The sequence below is a fragment of the Danio rerio genome, chromosome 8 (genome assembly GCF_049306965.1).
Source record: "Danio rerio strain Tuebingen ecotype United States chromosome 8, GRCz12tu, whole genome shotgun sequence".
NCBI lineage: Eukaryota > Metazoa > Chordata > Actinopteri > Cypriniformes > Danionidae > Danio > Danio rerio.
Window position 1 is genome coordinate 11,268,486 of NC_133183.1, and position 15,798 is coordinate 11,284,283.

Consider the following 15,798-nt stretch of genomic DNA (forward strand, 5'->3'; position numbering starts at 1 on the left):
AATAAGTAAGTTTATTATCTCATGATTCTTGTGTGTTAATTTTATATTTTGAATTTCAGAGCTCAACAGTGTTCGTCAGAAGATCTCGAACTTGGAGAAGGACTATGTCAAAGCGCAAAAGGTAGTGGCTTTCCTTGGTTTTTCCCGCAGGTCATTGTCATGAGATAGAGGTCAAGATTTACTGCAGGCCTTGTGAATTTGCTTTGCTTTGCTTTCTCGCTCTCCGTTTTAATGGGCTTGAAGTAATTGACTGCACTGGTTTCTGCCATTTCTTCCATTGTTTCCTCCCTCACAAGAAAGCATTTTCCTTATGTTGCACTGTTTAACAGCCCTGAAACATTTTTAGTGCATTACAACACAAAATCACTAGACTTGCACTGATGTTGCAGAGAGTGTTTAATAATCAGAATACAGCACAGTACATTCTACAACCCAATATATCCATAAAATCTGGCCTGTATTGCCCAGAAAGTAAGTCACACCTCAGTTTGCACCGTTGAGAGGGAAATAAACACACAAACTAGTTGCATCTGTGTGTATAAGTCCTATTTTATCATTTAACTTTAAATACTCCATCAAATTTTTATTATTTCATTTTAAAATTATGTGAATACAAACATGGCAGATAATCAGCAAATAACAGTGAACACTAAAAATGCATGTAATAAACACAATACAGGAATACAGGAGGTTGTTAAATAATAATAAATAATAATTAAAAAGGATGAACTTAAGAATAAATGACCAAGACGTGCATTTTTTTTATTTTCGGCTTAGTCTCTTTATTAATCAGCGGTTGCCACAGTGGAATGAACCGCCAACTTATCCAGCATGTTTTGCGCATTGGATATGCTTGGATATGAGAGGAGCTCAAAAAGATTAATAATAAACTGATAGATTGAGATATTTAAAACCGTGCTGAATTTAAAAGTCATTTAAATATACACTCATCGGTCACTTTATTAGGTATAAGTTATTAGTACCGGGGTTTGCCTTCAGAACTGCCTTAATCCTTCAGGCATAGATTCAACAGGAAACTGGAAATATTCCTTAGAGATTTTAGTCCATATTGACTTGATAGCGTCGTGCAGTTGCTGCGGATTTGTTGGCTGCACATCCATGATGTGAATCTCCCGTTCCATCACATCCCCAATGTGCCCTATTGGATTAAGTTCTGGTGACTAAGGAGGCCATTTGAGTACAGTGAGCTCATTGTCAGTATAAATCAGTATGATTCACGCTTTATTTAATGGCTTGTTATCCTGCTAGAAGTAGTCATCAGAAGAAGGGTACACTCTGGTGATAAAGGCATGGACATGATCAGCAACAATACTCGGGTAGGCTGTGGTGTTGACCCAATGCTCAATTATTACTAATGGGCCCAAGGGTTGCCAAGTGCCAATCCACTGCCTGCCACCACTACCAGCCTGAACCGTTGATACAAGGCAGAATGGATCCATGCTTTCATGTTTTGATGCCAAATTCTGACCCTACCATCTGAATGTTGCAGCAGAAATCGAGACTCATCAGACCAGGCAACATTTTTCCAATCTTCTATTGTCCAATTTTGGTGACCCTTTGGTGAGTTTCCTGTTCTTAGGTTCTTAGCTGACAGGAGTGGCACCCGGAGGGGTCTTCTGCTGCTGTAGCCCATCAGCCCCAAGTTTGGACGTGTTGTTCATTCAGAGATGCTCTTCTGCATACCACGGTTGTAAAAAGTGGTTATTTGAGTTACCGTTGTGTTTCTATCAGCTGGAACCAGTCTGGCCATTCTCCTCTGACCTCTGGCATCAACAAGGCATTTGCACTCACAGAACTGCCGCTCACTGGATATTTTCTCTTTTTCAGACCATTCTCTGTAAACCCTAGAGATGGTTGTGCGTGAAAATCCCAGTAGGTCAGCAGTTTCTAAAATACTCAGAATAGCCTGTCCGGCACCAACAACCATGCCACGTTCAAAGTCACATAAATTACCTTTCTTCTGCCCTTCTGATGCTTGTTTTGAACTGCAGCAGATCATCTTAACCATGCCTACATGCCTAAATGCATTGAGTTGCTGCCATGTGATTGTATGATTAATAATATACATTAACTAGTTGGACAGGTGTACCTAATAAAGTGGCCAGTGAGTGTAAGTTGCCGATAGGCCTAAATAATACAGAGAAATAGTAATTGCATTTGCATTTGCATTGCATTTTAGTTATTCTTATAAATGTTACAATAAGGTAGTTTGCTGAACATTTTCATATGAATCATTTTTGCTGTTCTACTTTATTCACTTTCAAAGTGCACTGAATGTTATGCATGTTATCATATGACATTTGTTCCCATGACTTAGATCATACAATCAGTATGTCATTGGTTTTATAACTTTATAGCTTGTAAATCCTGCTTCTTTCTGCCAGTTATGAATTGATTTTGTTTTATTATTGACAATCTTTTCTTTTTCAATCCCCCTTAGGCTTTGAACAAGAGTAAGAAAGCACAGGTAAGATTGCTGCTGATATTATTATTTATTAATATTAATTTATTTTCTGTGTTAAAATGTAGAATTTTTCCAAAATTGTAAATTCTACCTTGATTTTATCAAGTCTATGTATATTCAAACCTCTAATAATTTTTTTTTCTTCTGCTTACACTATGGAAAATATTTTAAAGCATGCTGATAACCACAAAGTTGCTTTTCCATATATACTTCGTTAGTGTTTGAAGGGATAGTTTAACCAAAATTGAACATTCTTTCATCTTTTACTCACTTTTTACTTGTCACAAAGCTTTTTTTTTGTAGAACAAAAAAGAAGATATTTTGAAGAAAGTTGAAAACCGGTAACCATTGACTTCCATGTTATTTGTTTTTTCTACTAAGGAAGTCAATGTTTATCAATTTTCAGCAATTTCTTTTTTTATTTCTGAAAAAAATGTAATCACGTTGTAACATCTAAAGTATCATGTAAAAAAAATTATGTCTAGTAACCATGCCTGATTATTTTGTTTTTTTTAGGAGGTAGATGCCTTAATCAATGAGAATAAGATGCTTCAGGGCAAGTTACACAGTCAAGAGGATGATTTCAGACTGCAGAACAGCACCCTCATGCAAGAGCTGTCCAAGGTGCTTTCATTATCATGAACATGTCAACACTGTAACTTTATGCACAAATGTATCTGAAGCTGATTTTTCATACTCGCAGAAAAATTATCAAAAATGTATAACATAAAAATTTGTTTTACACAGTAGTGACATCACTAATTGAACAGTTTAGATAACTTTACTGCTCAAATAACATAAAGTGGGTGTAAAAACAATTTCTCATTTATTTTACTTACAGCAGCTATTACTTCAGTCTTTTTTTGTCACATGAACTCAGAATTACATTTTCTACACTGAATTATGCTAAGCAAACATTAAAAAATATACATGACATATATATTGCCCCCCCTGTTTTTTTCCCCCAATTTCTGTTTAATGGAGAGCAGATTTTATCAACACATTTCTAAACATAATAGTTTTAATAACTGCTTTCTAATAACTGATTTCCTTTATCTTTGTCATGATGACAGTACATAATATTTGACTAGATATTTTTCAAGACACTTCTATACAGCTTAAAGTGACATGCTTAATTAGGTTAATCAGGGTAACTAGGCAGGTTAGGGTAATTAAGCAAGTTATTGTATAACGATGCTTTGTTCTGTAGACTATGGAAAAAAAATTGCTTAAAGGGGCTAATAATTTTGTCCCTAAAATAGTATTTAAAAATAAAAGCTGCTTTTATCCTAGCCGGAATAAAACTAGTAAGACTTTCTCTGTTAAACATAATTTGGAAAATATTTAAAAAAGAAAAAAATTTCAAAGGGGGGCTAATAATTCTGACTTCAACTGTATATTATTCAATGGTGAAAAAAGCTTAATATGTTGTAGAAGCTGTCTTTTATTTGATGAATACAAAAATTTAAAAGAACAACATGTAATTGAAATGGAAATCTTTTGTAACATTATGAATGTCTTCAATGTCATTCATTACATGCTTGTTGTAGAAAAAATAATTAATAGAACGAAATAAGTAAATACAGTACTAACCCCTAACTTTTTAATAGCAATGCAAAACTTACAAAACTAGCATACCATAAATAATGTCACTTTTTATGATCCCTTTAACCTTTGATCAAACTTAAAGGATACATATTTTACTCTTTTTACAAGATGTGAGATAAGCTTTCGGTGTCTCCAGACTGTATCTTTAAAGTTTCAGCTAAATAAATTATAGATAAATAATTATAGCCTCCAGAATCTGCCCATTTTGGTCTCTGAATACTTTGTACTGTAACTGTTTTTGTAGCGTGTGGCTTTAAATCCAAATGAGCTGCTTCTCCCCGCCCAACGCTCATACATGCTTGTCTGCTTCTCATGCATGACATTAGATAAACAGCGCAGTGATAGACACACACTCAAGTTTATTTAAGCCTTTCTGAAATGAGTCTCACACAAATGCCATTTGCAGTATACACACACATACACATTAGTGTTTACTGACATCATAAAGCCATGGTGATTATAGCCGTAAAGAATTACATGGCGATTTTACTGTCTTTATTATAATCAAGCTTTGTTTTAAAACATTTTAAACTTATAAAAATCGCTGAGGATTGTAACAAAATTTTTTATTTCAATTTATTTGCAAAAAAAGTGGATGTGTGTACATGTTTTTCTAAAAAAAAAAATAAAATGGTGCCTGTCAATCGATTTGGTGGGTGGGGAAAACCGCACTCCTGCGTCACCTTGCAGTGGGCCTCGAAATCACTGAGATTGTAGTCCTATTTTAACGTCAGGAAAATTAAAATAAAAAAAAAACTTGTGTTTGTATCACTCCAGTATGACTGTGTACACACTATCCCTAGACACAGTTCTGTCCAAACAGCTTACAAAAGTTGATTTTAATAATAGTTGCCTTTAAAAAAAAAATGCTCGGCTGTTTTAACCCAAATCTGGTTGAAACATGGACCAACTTCAAGGACCTTAATTTAACCATAATTTAAATTTAGGTTTAAAAAACCCCACTTGTGCATTGTCACTCCGGACTAATGTTTCTGACCGGTTGTGTCGTGCTGTTGTAGCTGTGTTCTCAGATTGAGCTGTTGGAATCAGAGAATCAAGGACTGAGGGATGGTAAAGGGCTGGAAAAACCCGCCTGCAGCCCTGCTTCTGCTCCAGTGGATGCTGAGCTACTGCGTCTACAGGCTGAAAACTCTGCCCTGCAGAAGAAGTTAACAGGTGAGTGGAGGTCATGCTGTCAGTCATCATGTGTTTTTCCTCACATGTACACTTAAAGATAAAAATTATGATCTTAGGGGGGTCCATTGTTATATTTTTGTGTGTCTTTGTAGCTCTCCAGGAAATAGCAGATGGTAATGGTGGAAAAGCAGCGCTCGTTGATGGATCGACTGGCACTAATGGTGTCCAGTCAGATGCCAGTGGTCACAGTAATGACTCTTCTGCCTCAGGAAATGATCAAACCGATCAGGTAATAGATAATGGGTTTTTTAGTGTCATTGGATTGTTATGCTTGATCAAAAGGTTTCAGGTTTATTTACAGCTTGGAAAACTTTTAACGTTTAAAAGCTGCTGTCAAGACTTGCAATGAAAAATCTATCCCTCTCTAATAGTTTTTGGGAGAAGAATATTTAAATAAAAAAATGTATTTAAATATAGAATATGTTAAGAACACTAACATTTTGTTTAAACATCCCACATTTTTGCCATGGTAATATTTGTTAATTTGTGGAGTAAAGAACCTTCTTAAATCATGGATGTTGCATAATATTTTAACAGTTTTTCCAGTTTTATGGAAAATAATACTGCTGATTCAGGTGCCTCAAAATAGTTTAATATAGTTAGAGAGTTGTAACAAGCATAAACATTTTTCATGGGATTTCACTAGAGCTGTGGTGAAAAGGGGATTAGAAATCAATTCTGCATCACTTTTCTTTCTTAAATCAATTCTCAGCGTAGTTTGTAACAGCAGATGGTGCTCTAGGATAGCCACATGCTTATAAAGATGAGCGATTGTGTGTTCGGCTGAATCATGTGTGTTGGGTTTGGTGGCTTTTGATAAATATAAAACCACAGCTCGCATAATCACTCTTAGAGGTGTGAACCTATACTGGTCTCACGGTTCGGTTCGGTTACGATTATCATGCCATCGATTCGGTTCAATTTAATATCTCGGTGCATCATGGTGCATTAACGATCCTTTCCATATATAGTGTTATATTTTAGGGGGAGGCTATAACATGCTGTCTGTATAAACACACAGACACACAGCAACACACTGTCTCTCATTCAAACACATTCACAAACATAGACAGCATCAAACAAACAAACACGCGCACACACACACACACACAAACAAACACACTTAAGCCCTTGCAACAGGGAGAGCTCGCACTGAGCGGAGCACAAAAACGGAAAAACGAAAAAAACAAGCACTTTTCCGACGGTCCCTTGCAGAGAGCTCCTCTCAGCGCGAGCTCTGCCAGCTAAAATAAACGCAGACTGCGAGAGCTTAAACGGAGCAGTGCTCGTAATGTCGAGCGAAAAAAAGAAAGACAGCTGTGAAACATAACCAGCTTTGTCTTTCTGTAGGAAACACACTTTAGATCTTTTTAGGGTAAGCGTTTTTTGAGTTATTGCCGTCTATAACTGAATGTGTGTCAGGAAAATCGAAAACAAAACCAACTGAACCGCGCTCATTTCTGGCGCCCCACTGGATATACAGCGCCCTAAGCATTTACCTATGGTGCCTATGCCACGGGCCGGCCCTGAGTTGGCTGAGTATTGTAAATAACGGCGCTCACCTTCCTCGCGACAGAGCGCATAGGAGATAAATGACATCACAACATAATAACCGGTTATGGTTATTACTGAATCGATACCGAATTGTCCGTGGCTGCATCGTGGTGCACCGAAGAAACAATTAATTTTGACACCCCTAATCACTCATGTAATTTGCTTAAACGTTTCCTAATTTTAATAATTATGTTAGGTTCAGGTGGTATTTGCAAGGAGTTGGATGCAAGAGAATTATGATGCATTTTGAAAATTCATATCTCAAAAACTTTTTTTTAGGGATTTAGAAAATGAGACCAAAACTCTAGATGCATTTGATCGACAACTAATTCTTTATTATTTTATTCTATATTAGAAGTTATGTAAGATAAGTATAGTAATTATGCAAGAATTTTAAAATGTAACACATTAACTTTTAAACAAAACTAAACCGTAAAATAATCACATTTTATAGACGGTGAACAAGTTTAGATGCATCATTTTAGCAGTTGTGACATGAATTGAACAGGAACAAGTATACTGCATAGAAATGTACTGTCGATATGTTATTTGAGCGGACTTTCTGTTCAGGCATATGTATATGATTACATGAGCGAAATATCTACAGAGCAGAATATTGAGTTGTTTTGAACTTTTACCAAGGCATGTGTGCAAACTAATCGACGGTATGCTTCATGGAAATGAATGGGTTTCATAGTGCATTGCTTTCCGTGTCTGGTGTGAAAGCAATTTACTTGTCGCAGTGATTGACTGGTAGGAGAGTTTAAACCTCTGCTTTTTTTATTTAGCTCAAATTTCCCACCCATTTTCCTCTCCGACGGAAAAACTAAATTCCATTTTCATCTGATAATTTTCCACAGCCCAACATTTAGTGCATACATAAATTTATTGTCACATCCAGACTTCACCACATTGTTTAGTGGTAATTTAAACAAAAAAACATTCGATCTAGGACATTTACTCTAGCTGAGCTGGTAAATGGTGTGGCGTGCAGTTTCACATACACACTATTTATACGTCATTACTCATCAGTTCAGTAGAGCGGTGTTTGCCAACCCTGTTCCTGGAGGCACACCAACAATACATATTTTGAATGTCTCCCTTATTTGACCCATTAACTTCAGGTTTTAGAGTGCCTCATGTTCTAATGTGTTGCTTTAGGTTTGTTTGATTATGGAGAGGTTAAAAATGTGTACTGTTGCTGTGCCTTCAGAAACAGGGTTGGTAAACACTGCAGTAGAGGAACCAGTGTGCCCTCTAGCAAAGTTTTATAACACTGACAGGACAGAGGCTGCCAAATGCGACCAAATACTCGGACTCTGGAGTCCTGCATCTCATAAATTTGTACTTTCTTAGTAAACCTGGCTTTTAGAATGAGAGAGACTTTAAATTTAATGGTCACAGCCTCTACTGGAATAAGGAAAAAATCACAGTGTAGCAAAACCAAGAATCTTAGATGCCATGATGTCTACACTGCAAGCCACAGTTGTTGTGAAGAGTCTTGTTATGTTTGTGGTAATTTTCAAGTTTTGAACAGTCTGCTATTCTCAAGCACCTTGCTAAAAATCTGAGTTTAAGTTTAAGTAAACAAGTTGCAGTCAGAGTATCCTAACAGTCGAGTTTCAGAAGCAATCAATTATTCAGCTGCGCAGTGCTGCACTCTTCATCTGGAGGAGCTTGTTGGAGTTCTCCGAGGTCATGTTTAATGCAGACGCTACAGATGCTGCGTGAACTGTGGCCAGACATTGCAGAGACACCACCATCAGCTTTTTTCTGTGAGGTCTGCCCAGTAAAGCTAAAGGGAATGTGAGGACAGTGAACTGGTGCCTGGTGTTTGACTACCACACCTCCGACATAATAAAAATTCTTTAAGCATCTTATTTTGTGTAAGCAACTGTACAGTTTTTAACAAAAAGTTTTAGGCCAACATTAAATCTGTTGTTTTACTGATGATAAAATGTAAGTGTAAGTGTTTTTTTTTTTTTAATTGAGATTACAGGGTAAACAAATTATCTTTTAGTTGACGTTTGGTTTGTTAGGATAAGGGTTAGGTTAGAGTTTGAATGATTTTTTTTTTATTGTTTAAGAACAGGGAAAGAAATTGTTAGAGAGAGCCTGTTTGTCCTGGTTTTAGCTGCAATTCTAACAGTGTTGAAAGCAATATTGTCTGAATTTATGGAATTGTGAAAGTTTAAAAATACATATAGGTTTTAACTAGGCATGGGCCGGTATAAGATTCTAACGGTATAATATCACGGTGTCAAGGTATTGTGCTTACTGCTCTAAAATAGATTCTTTTTAAAAGTCTGTGTAAAAATCAAATACTGTTTTCCCATTTGAACACATATATTTTATTTTGGAAAACATTATAATATTTTGTAGCAGTAAACATGTCATGCTAAATAATTCAAATGAATCATTGACTTCTGCTGTCTTTTTTTTTTGTTAAATAAAACAGATTTCTTCACAATTTAAAATGGCATCTTTGGATATCTTTTTTTTTTTTAGCTGGAGATACTGTTTGACCTAAAAAAAAAATAAAAAAAAAGTAAAAAACCTTACACACACCATAGGAACGGTATAGCTGAAGTTTTGCTAATTTTAAAATCTTGACTTTTCCAAACCTTGAAAACGGTTATCGTCCCATGCCTAGCTTCAACCCATTATACCATTACTTCTGGAAAGGACTTCAGTGATAATAGTTTTCATTTTCACCATGATCATGATCCGCTAATTGCAGTGAAATCCTATTTGGAGAAAGAGTGGCCTCCAAAGGGTCCAGACCTGAATATTATAGAGGCTGTATGAAATCACCTTTTTTAATAAAGAGACTTATTAATTATCTATTGTGCCAAAAACAAAGGCCAAAAAGGTAATATAGTGCTTAGGACTTTTGCACAGTACAATATATGCAGTGTTTATACAACTCAGTTGATTAAAGTCAATGTGGCACAATTTCAAAGTGAAACAGAACATCCAGCATGTTGCATGGGAATAGATTTTTCTCTCAATTTCATTGGATAACAAAAAAGTAAGCTGTAAGGTTATTGGTTAATATTTTCCCCCAGCCTGCATGCTTTTGCTTGTTTAAGGGTTTGTTCATGCAAACCTGCAGGGAAGGGAAAAAAACAGGCCTTGGGGTTTGTTTTTAAAGTTTGAACATCTTGATACACTATTATAAAAAAGTACATGGATGTGCTAAAATTGTATATATGCAATGTAACCTTTTAAGTGGTGGAGAACGTTTTTACAATCATAAAATGACTATCATATTGTTACAAACAGCTGTAAACAGGATTCATTTGTTTCAAGATGCATAAAGTAAGCTGAAGATGCCATTACTTTCAATATACAAAGCATTTTTTATTCAGTGTTACTTATTTTATGTAGCTTTTTTGTATGAAAATACTTTAATGTTAAAATCCTTTTTTATTTTGTCTCCTGTGTTTTATAGGCCGACCTGCAAAGTGTTAAAGCAGAAAAGCGAGAAAATGAAGTGAGGGGTGAGTACATTATTCTGACAACTTCCTTTTAAAGCTTTGACCTTATCAAGCTCACTGAAGAGTTAACTGAGTAGAACCAGGGATTTTTTTTGTCTTCTGGATCTTCATATAGCAGCACAATGTTATAAGTTTGACTGGGAACCAAGATATTTTCAGTGTTGGGTGTATTAATATCTGTTAACGTTTGGTTTCAGAGGTGGCATTAAAGCTTCAAACAGAAATGGAGGAGAAATGCTTACTGAGGGAACAACTCCAGACACTAGAGGTAAAAACATCACTTTTACCCTCTAAAGACGCAGGACAGCAGGAAACAGACAAAAGGACAAAACGCTAGGAGTAATTGTGCTGATGAGTGTGTATTTTTACCCTCACAGAAGGTGCTAATTTAGGACACATTCATTCTCACCTTGCACCAGAGAATACATTCATATTTGTGATTGAACATGTAAAATGTTTTAAGAGAGAACAGGACATTTTAAAATGTATTCAGAAATAAATAAATGTTTTTTTTTTTATTAAATAAAATGATATATTTTTAGGTTAATCTTTTTTAGTTTGTTATCTTTTGTCTATTTAATGTTATTATTTTATTATTATTTTAATATTATTTTATTCATTATTTGTTTATAACTTCCTTAATTATTTTTTCAACATTCAATTCACAATGGCATACACATTTGGTCCAACATACATATACACAACGATAAAATACAAATTAAAAAGAATTTAAATTACAATCTACATAAGTCTAATCCTCTCCAATTTAAACATTTTCTGCAGAATTTATCTCTTTAAAATAATCCATGAAAGATTGTCAGATTTTGTAGAATTTGTCTTATTTTTTAAGAGACTCTTTTTTTTTTTAAAAAAGACTTCTTTTTTGTAACTTTTCTCCTGTTCCAAACTTTTCAGTACATCCCTCATTAGATGTATATATGTAGAAGCTGTTTGCAGTTTAATAATATTAAACTTCTTGCTTGTAGACTGACAAATGGAATTATATTTTGTTCTGTACTGTATGTCAAAATCCGTAATTCCTATATTATTTTATTTTTTATATTGTGTTTCTTGTATTTTTTTTGTTAATCTTAAAAATGTATCTGTCTACAGTTCTTTTTAATTGACAGATTGTTTGATTTATCCATGTTCTGTACTAATACTAAAACACTTCTCTTTATGACTCTAGTTATTAACATCATGCACAGTCCTTTGCAAAAAGTTAGTTGAGGTGTGTGCTAAATGGATGTTTTTTTCATCTTCAGATTTCCAAGCAGGCAGAAATTACAAAACTACAAGAAGAAAGTGCTAAAGTAAGTGTCACATGTCCGTTTCAGTTTGTATTTGTGCTCACAAATAAAAATGCCAGTGTTCATATTAATATATATTTTTTCTTTTTTTTAAATTAGTTGACTGATAAATTAAAGAAAAAACAAGAGAGGTAAGTGATAGTTGTTTTGATGATACAATATGTTAAGCACTTCTCAATTTATATGTGCGTTCTTTTTTGTCATTTTTGCATATAATGTAAAACATTGATCCAAAAATCACCTAATAAATACAGAGACATTTTCTATTTACATCTATTAAAATATTTGAGAGGTTGTTTTACAAATTTTTCTCTTAAGAACTCTTAATGTAGTTTTGAATAACACATTGCAAAAACTTTGCAAATGCTTTAACAACCTTTACAATTATTTATTAAGTGGTATAACAGTTTTAAAATGTTGCGAGATTTGTGTTTGGGTTATTTTGGATGTCAATATGCAAGTTAAAAGGTAAAAAAAAAAAAATTCTGATACTATATCTGACCCTATATCTGACACATTTGGGGCTGAATTTTGTGTGATGGATGGATAGATAGATGGATAGATAGATGGATAGATAGATAGATAGATAGATAGATAGATAGATAGATAGATAGATAGATAGATAGATAGATAGATAGATAGATAGGTAGATAGGTAGATAGGTAGGTAGATAGGTAGATAGATAGATAGATAGATAGATAGATAGATAGATAGATAGATAATTTTAATTTTAAAAAAGTATAACTGATATACAGTGTACTAATTTTGAATGCATTATGAGAGTTAAAGATATGTTTTTGCATTCTAACATGACAACTGATGTGATTTAATGATACCAGACTAGCAAAGCAATCCATTATATAAATGCATCTGTCATCTGTGGTTCATTTAATGCTTGTGAAAAAGTTTCTAGTCACAGAAAGCTGAATGGTATTTAACTGGTTATTTCGATATCATTATGTCTGTTCTATTAGACTGCGCATAGAACTGAATTCTTATGCAAGTTTTTAAAAGCAGTATTCTTTTTATTTTTATTTTATTGGTCAAACTTTTTTAATGAGGGAAGATGAGTGCACCTTTTAAACCCGCCTAAATCTGCAACTAGCAATGATTAATTGAGCGAGACAGTGATGGAGAGATTTTACACGAAACCTGCTGAAATATGGAGGAATGAAAGTTAACGACAGTATTAATGGATGATGTTCCATTTGAACACATTACCTCTTCAGGCACAAGATAAATGACTCACAGTTCTCCGTTTAACTTGAGTCTACAGTACACTTTTCTTTAGTATAGTAGCCCTTTATAAAAGTATTGCACCATTCTCGATTTTTCATTCAATTCAATTCATCTTTATTTCTATGTAGATTGTGCCAAAGCAGCTTAACATGGATAAAGATAGAGAATAAAAGCCATATTATTTTAGATATTTTTGATTTAAATTTCATATTTATTTATTTATTTAATATTTTTAACAAGCTGATTCAGAGACCAATTTTTAGATTTATTTTACCTCCCCTTTTTTTAAATAAAATTGTATTGTGTAATTTTCCAGATCTGGCTTGCAGCTTGAAGGGCATCCACTGCGTAAAACATATGCCAGAAGTTGGCGGTGCATTCTGCTGTGGCGATGCCTGATAAATAAGGGACTAAGCTGAAAGAAAATGAATGTATTGTGTAATCTCAGAGTATGACTGTTACAGTTTGACTTTAGGTTTGCTTTACTATGCTACATAATGCATGAAAATATGTCCGCGGTTTGATTACTCAAAGTTATTCTTGCTAATAACTTAGACATCTCTATAGTGATAATATCCGAGAAGCATTATTCCAACAAAACATTACATTTTAAGTTGTTTATTCTGAAATAAACATTCTAAGCACAGCGCCTGTGATCGTACGCTTCAGGCAACAGCCAATGCTGATCACATCGATGTTTTCGTACACGTCAAAAGATTTAAAGGGTTAATTGTTTATTTTGTTATTCAGCGATTCCTCTGCATACCACTAGGAGGAAGCCCACGTACCACACAAAAGCAGATACACACACATACGCACGCACGCACGCACACACACAAACATGCACACAAAAACAACCATACAAGCAGGTACACACACACAAAACACACATATACACACACATATATATATACACACACACACGCACACACACACAAACCCAAAAACAACCATACAAGCAGATACATACACAAACACAAAAAATAAACATACAAGTGAACATGCACACACATACTCATTCAAGCACACAAATAACAAATATACTCACATAAAGAAGCACATATACACACACAAATACACAAAAACACACAAACATACATACACACACAAGCAGATACTCACAGAAGCACAAAAAACAAAAACACATAAACAGATATACACATACACACACTCAAACATGCACAAACACACACACAAAAACAACCATACAAGCAGATACAAACATACATTCAAACACAAACAGGCACACACATACTCATACAAGCACACAAATAACAAACATACACACAAAAACAAACTCGCACAAAACAAACACACACACAAAAACAAACATACACACAAATAAACATACAAACAGGCACACACATACTCATACAAGCACACAAATAACAAACATACACACAAAAACAAACTCACACAAAACAAACACACAAACAAAAACAAACATACACACAAATAAACATACAAACAGGCACACACATACTTAGCCTACAAGCTCACAAATAACAAACTCACACACACACACACACACACACACACACACACACACACACACACACACACAGGGAGAAACGTATGGTGGCTGCTTGCACATTTGGAGCAAAAATTAAAAAGTTCTGGTCGTAACATGATGACATCACCACTTGGGTTTCCATCCTGGGCAACTCAGCTGTTGCAGAGCGACAGTCACTATGTCAGAGTAATGAGTCTGAACGTGAACGTGTTTAGCCGGCACTGGCTGTAGATGCTGGATCAGCACACACTGCACTGACTCCTGTCCCTGCTCAGGAGACCCTGCCTGTTATTTATCACTGCTGTGTGCTGCTTTTTTAGGGCCATTGAGGATTCAAGTCTCTTTTTTTCTTCTCTTATAGCTTCCAGCGGCTACAAGTCGAGAAGGAAGTACTTTACAATGACAGCAGGTGAGAGAGAGACAAACCCAAAAGGGCAGCTCAGCAGGGACTATCTATGTTCTGTCTCTGTGTGTTTTAAAACATAGTTCTAGAAATGTATGTTCCATTTATTTATTTAATTTGCCCATGGTTTATTTTAATGCATAATTCTCACTATTAAACTATTAAGACTCTTAGCTCAGTAAACTTCTTATTTGCTGCTTATTAATAATTAGCAAGGTAGTAGATGGGTTGAATTAGCGATTTAGAATAAGATCATACTTTATAAGTGGTATTAAACAGCCAGTATCTTAACAGCAAGCAGGTTATAAGCCAGTAGTTTATAGTGTGAATCAGTACCTCAACTAATTTTTATCTGAGGATGAATGCAATACTTAACTTGAAACAATAGGAAAAGGTTTAGGAATGTTTTTAATGAGAGAACCTTCTTTGCTGCAAAAAAGAGAAAGAAATGTGGGAAGATTTAAAGGGATAGTTCACTCAAAAATGAAAATTTACTCACTATTTACTTACCTTCAAGTGGTTTCAAACCTTTATAAGTTTCTTCTGCTGAACACAAAAGAAGATATTTTGAAGAAAGTTAAAAGCCTGTAACCATTGACTTCCATAATAGGGAAATTAAATACTATGGAAGTCAATGGTTACAGGTTTTTAACTTTCTTTAAAATATTTTCTTTTCTGTTCAGCAGAAGAAAGAAAGACCAACAGTTTTGGAATGAGTAAAGGGCGAGTAAACGATGATATGCTTTTTCAGTTTTGGGTGAATGATCCCTTTAAATCTTACATCAGATTTATTTGTTTTACGTTTCATGTGTATTTAAGTGTGAATGGGAATTTTTGCATATTTATCTTCAAATTTAGGGGTGTTATGTGTTTAGGTTGTTATAAAGGATGTGATGTAACACTAAGTGAGTGCTGCTGATGCTAGGTGAAAATGAGAGAGGCCACATGTAAGAAAATAGTAATTTATTAAAACGTGTAAGAAAATAGTA

The 15,798-nt window shown here is 34.6% G+C and overlaps 1 protein-coding gene across 3 annotated transcripts in view; it reads left to right on the forward strand.

Annotated features, from left to right (window-relative positions):
* The window catches only part of gripap1 (GRIP1 associated protein 1), a 93,949-nt gene that overhangs the window by 5,359 nt on the left and 72,792 nt on the right, over window positions 1-15,798 (forward strand). For all 3 annotated transcript variants that reach the window (XR_012383852.1, XM_009303767.5, NM_001123320.1), the window contains exons 3-12: window positions 60-121; window positions 2,462-2,488; window positions 3,002-3,109; window positions 5,113-5,269; window positions 5,383-5,519; window positions 10,299-10,347; window positions 10,542-10,612; window positions 11,610-11,657; window positions 11,754-11,785; window positions 14,768-14,815. Coding sequence is in view for 2 of the 3 variants with exons in the window: in XM_009303767.5 (XP_009302042.1) it covers window positions 60-121; window positions 2,462-2,488; window positions 3,002-3,109; window positions 5,113-5,269; window positions 5,383-5,519; window positions 10,299-10,347; window positions 10,542-10,612; window positions 11,610-11,657; window positions 11,754-11,785; window positions 14,768-14,815 (739 nt within the window). In the remaining variant the exon portion in view is untranslated. The remainder of the gene's footprint in view (window positions 1-59; window positions 122-2,461; window positions 2,489-3,001; window positions 3,110-5,112; window positions 5,270-5,382; window positions 5,520-10,298; window positions 10,348-10,541; window positions 10,613-11,609; window positions 11,658-11,753; window positions 11,786-14,767; window positions 14,816-15,798) is intronic.